This window comes from Ascaphus truei, chromosome 4, assembly GCF_040206685.1.
Source record: "Ascaphus truei isolate aAscTru1 chromosome 4, aAscTru1.hap1, whole genome shotgun sequence".
Classification (NCBI taxonomy): Eukaryota; Metazoa; Chordata; class Amphibia; order Anura; family Ascaphidae; genus Ascaphus; species Ascaphus truei.
This window is the reverse complement of record NC_134486.1, coordinates 404,378,586-404,391,566: the sequence shown is the minus strand read 5'-3', so window position 1 is coordinate 404,391,566 and position 12,981 is coordinate 404,378,586. Positions and strand designations below refer to the sequence as shown.

General features: G+C 44.8%; 1 protein-coding gene across 7 annotated transcripts in view; it reads right to left on the bottom strand.

The window, feature by feature from the left end:
• Positions 1–10,556: 10,556 nt before the first annotated feature.
• MSRA (methionine sulfoxide reductase A) overlaps positions 10,557–12,981 on the bottom strand; it is a 442,168-nt gene continuing 439,743 nt past the window's right edge. For 6 of the 7 annotated variants that reach the window (XM_075598684.1, XM_075598689.1, XM_075598690.1 and 3 more), the window contains one exon: positions 10,557–11,831. In XM_075598684.1, coding sequence (XP_075454799.1) covers positions 11,670–11,831 — 162 coding nt within the window. In that variant the 3' untranslated portion in view covers positions 10,557–11,669. The remainder of the gene's footprint in view (positions 11,832–12,981) is intronic. The other variant, XM_075598688.1, reaches the window with a different exon arrangement.

Here is a 12,981-nt window from a genome sequence, read left to right as displayed (position 1 = left end):
ACCAAGCGGACAGGCTGTGGGCAGGCAGCCTCTGGAAGGACCCCCTTCCTCCTGCAGCTGCCTCCGGTAATATGGCAGCGCCCAGCGCAGGGGGGGGGAGAAGGAGTCAGGAGAGAGGGAGAGGGGGGGAGAGAGGGAGTCAGGAGAGAGGGGGGGGAGAGGGAGATAGGAGAGAGGGGGGAGAGAGGGGGTCAGGAGAGAGGGGGAGAGAGGGAGTCAGGAGAGAGGGGGGGAGAGGGAGACAGGAGAGAGGGGGGGGGGAGAGAGGGGGGAGAGGGAGTCAGGAGAGGGGGGAGAGGGATTCAGGAGAGAGGGGGGAGAGGGAGTCAGGAGAGAGGGGGGAGGGAGTCAGGAGAGAGGGGGGGAGGGAGAGGCAGTCAGGAAAAGTGGGATGGGGAGGGAGTCAGGAGAGAAGGGGGGGAAGCCCACTGACTGACACACACACTCACTGACTGACACACACACTCACTCACTGACACACACACTTCCCCCCTCAGTCAGCTCAGCTGCCAAACACACGGGGGGCACGGAACTGTTAACAGGGGGGGGGGGGAGCTGTGAAAGGGGGGGAGGGGGGAAACAAAGCATTGAATGGGGGGGAATCAGAGCTGTGAACGGTGGGGGGGGGGGGGGGCGCAGCTCTGAACAGCTGTGAAGAGGGGGGGAAGGGAGTTGAGAGGGAGGATGGGGGAGCCAGAACATTACATCACAGGAAACGCCGGGTATATCAGCTAGTATATATATATATATATATATATATATACATGTAGTGGTATCAGTACCGTGTTAGCCGAGCTTCAATAATCAAAAAATAAATAGATGATACTGTTCTGTGGCTAACAGAATGAACCCAAGTGATTTGAATTGGCGCTAAAGCTCTCAATAGAAGAAATGTAATGAAAAAATAACATATAGGTGTGTAACTCAAAATACAATACTTCTCAACCTTCCAAGGAATATGCAAAGATTCCCTACAAAAGCAGTCTTGGTCCGGGGTGGGAAGGGAGCGATTGAACCATTGAAACACACCGAAAAAAGATAAAAAATAAAAAACAATAATAGTGCAGTATGTCAATACAATCAGGAGTATAAATGGTATCTTGGCTCTGTAGAAATTCCTACTTACAACAAGTGGAATATAAGTAAGCAGTGTTCTGACTCTGTCAGTGTAGATGAGGTTGCATTTCCAGTAGAGGGAAAGGATTCAGGATCAGGGAAACTTCAAACGGGGACCATGTCAATATGGTATACTCGAATCCAAACCGGGTAGAGTGTGCATGGAAAATATAAACGGACTAATGGTATAGATCGCAGGAACAATTTTATCACACACAAAAAATAAGTAGGTAATGTACTTACAATAAGTACATATTACATGTACATATCAAGGTATCGTGAGGTAGTAGAGTGCTGGTCCTGGATGGTAAAGTCACTTGTGTCTTCCCTCAAACTCAAGCTTGCCGCCGATGGATGGCGTCTGACGTCACTTCCGGTGAGCGGGTGACGACATCCGGCTAGAGGCAGAGGGGACAGACAGCAACGGAACGGCAGCAGCTTCAGGCGTCTTCACTTGGTGGGCAGCTGCAGCAGACTGGACAGGCTCTACGCGTTTCGCTGTGAGAACAGCTTCCTCAGGAGAAAATTAACTACCCATATGGGAGGGTCCTTATTTATAGTGTGAGTGATAAAAATCTAATCACATCTGATTCAACATGAACAATGAAATAATTAATCAATTAACACGCAGGCTAGCCAAAAGAGGCACAAAAACTCTGCGGTCCAAATACACACTTTAAAAATACTTTATTCAAAAACTTTAACTAAAAAATAAAAAAACAAATACACACATAAATAGTGACTTAAAAACGAAAAAATATGTATAACTCGATGTTGGATAGGGATGACGCAATGAGAGGAGAGAGAGAGGGAATAAAAAACAGGCATTAGTGGGAGTAAATTCAAAGCACTTTAGCATAGTGGACAAGTAAATGGTTAAAAAACGTCAATTAAAAAATGGCAAGGAGAGCAAACAGATAGCTGGATAGATATGAATAAGAATATATTGATATATTTTAAAACAATAAATAAAATACAAACAGTAAAAAGTTGTCAATGAGGTAGAACGAAATATAAAGTGCCAATAATTATAGTTAGTAAAAATACTGTGAACATTGCAGAGGAGCAGCAGAGACGTGGCAGGAGAGCAAACATATTAAATGACAGGACTAAGTAGTCAAAAAAGGTGTTATTTCAAAATCCGCATTAAGACCGAACGGAATAAGTGTATTTAATTTATGTATCCAATACATTTCTCTTCTACTGAGGTCTGTTTCTCTGCTACGTCCCCTCCAATGTTGCTTGACATTTTCAATAGCAACAAATTTTAAATAGTCTGGGTTAGAGTTATGATATTTAGCTGTGAAGAGGGGGGGAAGGGAGTTGAGAGGGAGGATGGGGGAGCCAGAACATTACATCACGGGAAACGCCGGGTATATCAGCTAGTATATATATATATATATATATATATATATATATATATATATATATATATATATACATGTAGTGGTATCAGTCCACCGTGTTAGCCGAGCTTCAATAATCAAAAAATAAATCGATGATACCGTTCTGTGGCTAACTAAATGCTTTTATTTGTGCGAGCTTTCGAGATACACTGATCTCTTCTTCCGGCGATGTTACAATGAATGAAGCAAGCAAAAGCTATACTATAAACAGTGTCTATTGGAATGTTATCTGTGCTGGTCCTTCCCCCGGTGTGAATGTGTTTTATGGCTGGAGGTGTCAAAAGGTTCCTGAAAGCAAGGGATGAAAGAGTGTGTATGTAACATTCCAATAGACACTGTTTATAGTACTGTATAGCTTTTGCTTGCTTCATTCATTGTAACATCGCCGGAAGAAGAGATCAGTGTATCTCGAAAGCTCGCACAAATAAAAGCATTTCGTTAGCCACAGAACGGTATCATCTATTTATTTTTTGATTATATATATATATATATATCCCTTTCCCAAGTGTCAGGGCAACTACGTGTGCTGCTAATACCTGCGCGGAAAACATGAGGCCTGATCCTCCACCACTGGGAGCCTGGAGTGTGTATATCAGTATCTACTAACAGCGCCTCCACCTGAAAGGGAACCTACACAGCGGGATAGCCCCTTCCAGGACCGTATGGCCAGTAACAACACACACAGGATATATGTGTAGCCACCTGTAAACAGCACCGGCTATACCTATCTCCTTCCTACTGTGGTAAGTCCTGTTAAGGGCAGGCACCAGTAGTGATCATGGGTTTTCCCCGCTTCAAGCCCTGACTTGATTGGTGGAGGAAGGCCCTTACTCTGTGTGCAGGCAGAGACACAGGGGAGGGGCCTGCTGACATCATGATAGGCAGGGCTGTCTCTATTTAGTGGGCTGCTCCTGGTAGTCTAAAAAGAAATTGGTTGGAGTTAGGTGTGCTGAAGCAGAGTCTGGAGAGAGTGCTGAAGCAGAGTCTGAGCTTGGAGCATGCAAAGGAGAGGGGACTCAGCCACCTTGAGTAGAGCTGATAGCACCATAGATCCAGTGGACCAATGCCCCTCACCCCAATGCTGGGGTGATGGGGAGAATCCATTCCCCACCCAGAGGATAACCTCTGAGGTTTGCAGTGGGGTATTGATGCCCCAGCCCAGACCATCCTGTCGGAGGATAAACTTGGAGGGAAGGAGAGGAGGAAAGACCTGTATAGGGCGGAGGGTTGAGTGATAAGCGGGGCATTGCTGTTGTTGTTGTGGCTGCTTGTCGCCACTTCTGCTGGAGGCGCTGATCCGACAAATAAAGAGAGACAATACTTTTATATCAAAGACTGTTGTGTGATTCTGGAGCATCCACCCTGGGACCAGGGTTCACTCTTCTATACAGGTCCTATCCCACATCCCTGGGAGCCTCGCTGCACCACTAAAGCATGGAGGCTACTACTCCAGAAGCCAGGTCCTGTGATCCCCCACACCATCGCGGGAGGCTCAGGCCCTCCTGTTCCACGCAGGTATGCACCACCAGTCCATGTAATCCGCCCTCTCGCACCCTAGATATGTCAGATGAGTCTAGGGGGGGGGGGGGGGGAATATGGGTTACATATGTAACTGTGTTTTCTGGACAGAACTTGTAATAATAGTAATAACAACACACACGCAATACCATACAGTATGAAGGAACACCAACCCAGGAAATATCCCCACAGAACTTGGGTGCAGGGGCACCAGTGTCCCAGTGTCCAGGCCACGAAGGCTTATCCGACCCCCAAGTGTGAGACAGTGCTGCCCCATGATGTGTTTGTGCACTTGTAGAGATACCTTCCCGGGACTCCAGTACCCGGGTACCGCTGGGTAATAACAGGCAACCGATCCATCTGTTCCACTGAAGGTCCGCCTGCGCGTGGGGTGGTATCCGGATGGAGTGTCCCACCTTGGAATAGTCTCTGACTTGGTGCCTGGTCTGGTCCCAGATGCAGGGCGCGCACACCGCGTGCGTCCGTCACCGCTGTGCCTTCTAAAACTAATGTGCTGAGGGAAGCGTCCCTACCCCTGCCCTACAACACACAATATAATGGTGAGGGGTCTAGCTGGGACCTAAAGGGGTATTCTGGCCTTATCCAGCGTAGCACTTCTCCCTGGTCCTTACCTATCCCTTTGCTGTCCTGCTTCCGACTGCCGTGGCTCTCCTAGAGCACCAAATGTATCTATCTTGCTGCCAGGAACCCTCCCAGCCCTATTGGCTGTTGCACGCCACGTGGTTCTAACGTAACGTGTTTAGGTAACCTCACATTGGTACTGTAGACCAGTTTTAATGGACCTCTGAGGATTTAGCCCATTGTATGCGAAGAAATAATGAGGAAAGGCAGGTTTGCAGACCTACAAAAATACAGTCCCCGCGCTTCTCTCACATTGGCTTGCAATTTACTAGCGACATTTCCACATTTACAGCCCGAGTCTAATAACAAAGGAGCCGTTTAATGACATCTTTTGATAAAAACATGATTAAGCCTGCTAAGCTCGTCAGGGTAAACCCCAAATGTAGCAGGTACCTACACTGAATAAACACCATTTCTTACTATCCCATGGACTAGACGAAATATGTGACAGTGCCCTGAAAGGGTCAAATGAACGAAGCATAATGCTTTCTGTGATTTAGTGTAATTAAAAGCTGGCTTAACAAAGCTCCTGGCAAACTGGGGGTGCACAAACTCCCTAGTGAAACATAATAACACATACACATGGCTCTTATGTTTGCCAGCCACTCACCACCTCCACCAGAGCGAAGTTACGCCGGACACTGGGGTGTATTATACCTTTTTGCAAACTGGATAGTTGGTACGGAGCTCAGAACCTGACAGGAGGGGCCAGACACCTCCAAAGAACTGGTTAGTGGAACAGAACCAGGTGAGCTACAGCCTCCCCCTATAACGGAATGTATCAGCGACACTGTAATGCAATACTGATGGAGTATGCAGCTAGGAATAAAATTGGCTTTACATTTACAGGAAACAAATACATATCACCTGCGCTCCTCCCCTTATGGAGTATGCAGCTGGTAAAAACACTGGCCTCACATTTATGGAATACAACACAATCCCAGCGCGCCTCCCACATTGGCCTGCAGTGACATGTCTACATTTAGAACCTAATCTAAAGGAGCCATTTAGTTACATGTGTTGATCGAAAAACACAATTTGAAGACAAGTCTGAGACCTGAATGTGCTCACAAGTGGTATTTTTATTTAACCGAAATGTACAATTCAGGCGACAATCCATGTAAACATTTTGTCGGTCCGGCTTCGGGTATCTCTCCACCCTATATAAACTTAAGAGGGCTCTGGTTATTTTGCACATTTTCTTTGCTGTTATACTGCTGAAGCTGCATTTTTGGATTATATGGAGAATAGCCCTTAATTTGCTATAGTGGAATTTTTTTTTTGCTAACTAAAAAATACAGCTGGAGCAGGCATTTTTATCCCGTTACCGTGGATTAACACAAGAAATAACATGCACTAGAGGGAACGCACAATACCCTTTTTCTTCAACAGATCTGCTTTATTTCTCCGGTTAAATATCGCAGTAGCAGCAACGGGAGCGGTAATGTCGACCTTGCAAGAATAATCAGTATACAGGCAGAAAACAGAATTAAATGGACACATTGTAAGACTTTTATTGCAGTCACACGCGGCAGCCGATTTATGAAAATACACAGGTATACAGCCGAAATGGTCACATCCTCGCCTGGAGCACAGACACAATCGAGCATTAATAGTAAAAAAAATACCAAAATGTTTCCTGCTTGAAAACGGCTCGCTTTGTCCCTAACCAGAGTTTAATGTAGCGCAAGCAGAGTATAGAATACTGTGTGTGACAGCTGCACAGGGGCACTCTGGGATGTGTGCATAAGGGCAAGGAACTAGCAGCACTGCTCCTATCATCACCTTCTCAGCTGTTCACGTGGAGCACACCTGTGATATGCTGGCATTACACGTGGCTGCTCTACAAGGAGTCTCCCTGTCTCATCATGTCTCGCTTTCCTTCACGCAAACTTATGTTTATATGGTTGCAAATAAGGATCGGCTCCACTTTCATTTCGAATACACCCCTATCTGTGAAACCATGCTCCTGTTAAACCACAGTATTACCTATGAAGTCTTGCTTCAGTGGAAGTGCTGTATGCTGGGTGATAATGGGGAAAGGCGGGGTTGCAGACCTGCCTAAGACATGAATATGAGCATACAGTTATATTTGCATATTTGCTTCCCTGTGGAGGGTTTTTGTCACTTTTTTTACTCACCATAACTTATATATATATATATATATATATATATATATATATATATATATATTTTTTTTTTTTTTTTGTATCCCATTATATGCTGGTTTTGTGTGCTGTCTATTTTTAATTATTTTGTGCTAAATGTATATATAATCCATCATTTCCAGTGCACCTATAATAAAAATTTAAGCCCCTGGGTATGCCCAGCAACACTAGAACACTAGCGGGTTCCTCTCCATGAACATGCGACTGTGGTAAGTCTGTAGCAAGGCTGCTAAAGGAGGAGGGACTATGAGGCAGATCCGCATGGAGCTGAGAGTGAGGCACAACCCATAGCCTCCTGTGTATACTGTAGGTACCCGCATGTGTCCCAGGTGGAGACTGGAGAGAGCTGATCAGCAGATTCCAGCTGCAGGGAGCCGGAGACCGGAGACAGACTGCTGACAGAGGGGATCTCCCGAATGGATCATAGGAATAGTGGTACCATAATACAGTACACCTCTTTGAGAAGTACAAACATTGCTTTCAGGACATATATAACTAGTTTGGCTAATTCCAGGAGCAGGTTTATGAGGTGGTCCCTGTCTCTATTGTCCAAATTGGTGAGCGGTCGGGGAGTCCATGAAATGGGCCAAGTACTCTCCAACCTAAATCAGTGGGGTCTTAGCTGCTTCAGATGGAATGACTAGTTCCAGGAAGATTCTAAAAGACAAAAAAATAGAAGCGCATGCCGCATAACGTAATTCAATGTATTACAATAGTGGTTTTGGAGAAAACCATAAAAATTGATGGTTTGTCCTCAGGGGTGCACGCCCTTAAGGAAGTCGCCAACAGTGCGACGAAACGCATAGGGCTGTTGTCTATTGGACTTTGTCCTGCAGCTACATCACGTAACATGCTGCGATTATCCCCTGATACGCAGGGGGATGGGGAGAGGAGATGGGATGTGCGTGGGGAGGGGGGTGCACCAACTCACCTTCACACATTAGTGGGCAGCGCTATACCACACATTGGGTGGGGGATTTGCCCTTGTGGACACCGGATTGGTTGGGTGCCCAAGGGCCCCTAGGTACTTTGGGGGAACAGTGACTCTATTGAAAGGGAGAGGAGTATTGGGAGGTACAGCCATGTGAGGCCTAGTGGCTAGGCTATACTATATTAGTGTATACACTGGCGACACACTTTATTCGAGCTCGGCTAGTCCCACGAATTCGGGTATACCCGGGTGTATTGAGGTTTGTGACTGTTTTCTGCCCGAGTGCATTGAGTTATTTTCCAGCAGGGATTGAAGCATTTTATTCCCGCTGGCTGCAATACTGCACAGTACATATATATATATATATTGCATTACAATTCATGAATTTATGCCATCTGTTAGACACGCGAAGCATTGCAGCCTATTAAATCCTAATCATTATCATTTAACAGATCAGCCGCCCGTCAGCCAGGCATGAACCCAGGCTGGGAAGGCAAATGCAACGGGGCTTGTCAGAGGTGAGGTCAGCATTCCAGGTATCTGCCAGGTACATACCGGGTATTTGCTCGAATAAAGTGTGTCGGTGCAGTATATTAAAACTGTTGTTTTACAAAGCGTGTATTTTTATTGTGTCCTGTGACGGGGTCATTCTATACCATAGACTCCCGCACAGGTGGAGGCGCTACCGAGCATCATTCCAGGATACACCCCAGGCTCCCAGCAGCGAAGACTCAGGCATCCTGTGAGCCACCAGGTATTGCACCACACACACCGTAGCTACACATCTTCCAGGGCGTGGGAGAAAGTGCGCTACAATTGCAGAGCCAGTACAACCAATCTCACACGGATGAGACCCAAAAGGTCGAAACAGCTGTCTGTGAGTGGTTTGACTGGCTTTGCATCTAATCCCATACTGTGCTTAAAAGCTGTGTGAAGTTTTTAACGGTTCCATGTAAAAATTGATTTCAGGCAAAAAGTTGACACATTGTGTCTATTTGCATGTCATTTCCCAGAAAACCTTGCTGCAGTGGGAGCACTGTATGCTAGGTGATAGTGAAAGGCAGGGTTGCAGACCTGTCTAAGACATGTGAATGTGCTCACAAGTGATATTCTTTATTGGCTATATGCTAACCCACCATAACTTAAATAATGTGTGTGTGTATGTGTGTATATATATATATATATATATATATATATATATATATATATATACATACACACACACATTATTTAATATATATATTATTTATATATATATATATATATAAGCTATAAATCAACTAAGTGCGCAAACTAACACAATAAAACAATCAAATGTAACAATAAATGCTGCCACAGTGTTGCACTATACACAGTAGTAATATATGGGAAAAGAAGAAGAAACATAGGTGCAAATATTGTTATATAATAATAAAATTGAGCATACAGTAATATAGACTGGAAACAGTTGCTGATATCTTATAGATGAAATCTCTGAAATAAATAAGAAAGAGACAAAATATAGTGAAGTACGTTTTGTATTCTTGAACTGCGCAAAAGTAGAAAGCTACTTACAAAGTAGCAGATGATTTAGGCATGTAGGACACATAAAATCCTCCCCTTCCTGCTGCTCTGTGCGGCGGTCTGCCTCCTCTCCTTCCTGCTGCTCTGTGCGGCGGTCTGCCTCCTCTCCTTCCTGCTGCTCTGTGTGGCGGTCTGCCTCCTCTCCTTCCTGCTGTTCTGTGCGGCGGTCTGCCTCCTCTCCTTCCTGCTGCTCTGTGTGGCGGTCTGCCTCCTCTCCTTCCTGCTGCTCTGCGCGGCGGTCTGCCTTGCCACCACGTGGAACGCCAAGATTCTGCGTAACAGATCCGTCTGCAGCTGCCTTCCTGTTCTCCTATGTTGCCCTTGAGTCTCGTGTGATAGCGAGGGTGACGTCACTGAGCTTGTGTTCGTGCCGGAGCGACAGGGAGTAATGTCCAAAACATAGACTAGTACTATAACTGGAGATCGAAGTATAAAGATTCTGGGGATAGGGAGAGCTTATTGATATGTTCTTAAGCCTCCACCCTACGCGTTTCGTCCTAATAATAGGACTTCATCTGGGACTGCACAGGTGGCTCACTCAGTCCCAGCTTCAGCACAGGTGGCTCAATCAGAGGCTCGGTCTTTGCTGAAGCTGGAATATCCTGAAAACCTGACCTGTTGGGGGGGAGACTGGAGTTGAGCACCTCTGGGTTAACATACTGTACCTATCGCTTTACAAACACTAACACTATCAATGATCTCACCCATTACATGTCTTAATAATAGCCCAGGCGACCCCTGAAAATACAGGAAATATGCATCTCTTTATGGGGTAATCAAGTAATATTTCTTTTTCACAGCTGCCTATACCTAAATGTTGTAATGCAGACATAAATCACCTTAGTCCCTCTGTCAGTGCTCAAATGGTGTGCAGTGGGTACTAATTTGGCACTGAAATACAGTTAGCCAGGCTGAGACATGTGTTTCTATATAGAGCAGGAGTGAGCAACTCCAGTCCTCAAGGGCCATCAACAGGTCAGGTTTTTGAAGACTGACCCACTGATTGAGCCATCTGTGCTGAAGCTGTGACTGATTGAGCCACCTGTGCTGTAGCTGTGACTGAAGCAGGGATATCCTGAAAACCTGACCTGTTGGTGGTCCTTGAGGACTGACGTTGCTCACCCCTGATATAGAGCCGGTGTTAGGTAAAAGTGCGCTCATCTAAACCTTTTGGGCTTAGCCCCGTGGTGGGAAAAAAGGTAAAATCAAGTCTCATTTTGGAATGTGGGCTCCAGGCGGAGCCCTGTTTATTAAGCTGTGACAGGCATTGCAAACAGGGAAGTCATTGCATGAAATGCACCAAGGTACTGTAAATGGCAACAGAATGTTTTGGATTAACGGAGGACATTATTTAATTCCTCTCCGTGTTTTATTTAGAGCAGGAATGCTCACGTCCAAGTCCCCTACGCACCCCTCCCCCCCCAACTGGTTAGGTTTTCAGGATATCCCAGCTTCAGCACAGGTGGTTCAATCAGTGGCTCAGTCAAATACTGAGCCTCTGATTGAACCACCTGTGCTGAAGCAGGGACAGGTTGAGCCACTTGACCTGTTGGGGGGGAGAGGGGGGCTTGAGGACTGGCATTGAGCCCCCCCCCTGTTCTAGATCTCCAAGTTACACTTGTTTTCATTTACAAGATATATGCTGATGAAGTAAAAAAAAACAAGCAGATCTCAACGTACTTATTGGAAACAAACAGCGCCACTGTTGCACGTTAGCTGTGCGCGGCCTTGTGAAGGCGCTGGAAGTGGCAAACTAACATTGCGTTTTAACACGTCCCCGTGTTGCATATCGTTTTTTTTGCCTTTTTTGTTGATTGCATTTTTGAACATTGCATAAACAGGTAGGTGTGAAAGGTAACAAACGTGTGTGTATATACCAATTCCCACCGGCACACTAAAAAGAGCCCTTTGTACAGTAGTAATAATTACCGTAGATGTGCTACTCCCTGCGTACAGTAATACTAGGATTGACTTTTATTTAATAACTTTAATTCACACATTAAATGAAGATAACATTTCATTGAGAAATAAGCCAATGGAGGTTTATCACATGCATCTAGGCCAGGGAAGGCCAACTCCAGTTCTCAAGCTCCCCCAACAGGTCAGGTTTTCAGGATGTCCCAGCTTCAGCACAGGTGGATCAATCAGTCGCTGCTTCAGCACAGGTGGCTCTATCAGAGGCTCAGTCTTTGACTGAGCCACTGATTGAACCACCTGTGCTGAAGCTGGGATATCCTGAAAACCTGACCTGTTAGCGGGGGGGGGGAGGGGGCCTTGAGGACTGGTATTGGCTAGCCCTGATCTAGAATATACTGTAACAGTTAGTTATTTAATTCCAATGGGACATGAGACTCCAGTGCCACCCAATCCACAATAACCATGGGGCTTCTTGCTCAGGTACTGCTGATGATAATCTTCTGCGTAGTAAAAGTTTGCGGCCTCGCGGATTTCCGTGGTAATTTCCCCATGGCCGTTAGCCGTCAGCTCCTGTTAAAAGAAGGGAAATATTTAGAAGATCGCAACGATGTTTCATTTGGCAGTTTCAACGTTGCAAAGTTTTATTAGTTAAGGGCCTGGTGAATAGTCGGGACATGGTGAATGACGAGAGGAGGCATGAAATTAGTTAGTAGTCTGATGTGCGATTTGGTGAAGAGGCATGAAGTTAGATGTGGTGTCATGATAATGTCATGAGATATTATGTATTTTAATCCACCTGGTGCTTCAGGGGTTAATGGTGTAAAAAATACAATATGTTGGGTTTAAAAATACAATATGTTGGGTTTGTAACAGGTCATGACTTTGTCCAGGTTTGTGCTTGTCTTCAAACACAGCTTAATTGGGGAGGGGGGGGGGGCTATTCTGTATGGCCTACTAAATATGCCAGGTGGGTTGTATGTTGCTGATAGAGTCTCAAGATAAGGGCAGTTGTCTGGCCAGAGGTGGGAGTAAAATATTGCCTTGCGACAACTTTATAAACATGATTCTTTTAGAGCTATAGAGCTAGCTTCAAAGGCATTATCTGGGGGGTTCGAAGTACATTTAGATATTGAAAAGGAGTTTAAATGTCATTTGTAAAGGTTTTATTTTTTTTACTCTGACAATAAAACTGCCAATCTAACAGCTGATTTACGACGGGGGCGGGGCTTATGTTGTTTCCATGAGGAAAGAATGTATTTAATTCTGAGCAAAGATTTTGAAAATCAGATCTCAACAGAGGTGTGTTTGGACCAAAACACACGAGTCTCAATTCTGCACCAGTGACCTCTCTGGGAGAAAACCTATGGCATGTGAGTAATATAATCTATAGGGTTTTCTGTTTATGTTATATCCGTTTATTTTGAAAAACTGTTCTGCATTTATTGTAATTGTATGCTCTTGTAATCCTTTTTTCTGTAATTTAAGCTATATATATATATATATATATATATATATATATATATATATATAAAAAAAAATATATATATATATATATATATAAAACATACAGAACACCTACAAGCTCAAATTGATATATATATACAGTACACACACACATTTAATAAGTAATGCTTTGGGCTCTGAATTAACTGTTGCACGCTCTGGAAAAAGTATTTACATTTTCGGACACATTTTGCTACAACAAATTTTTTGTGCGTTA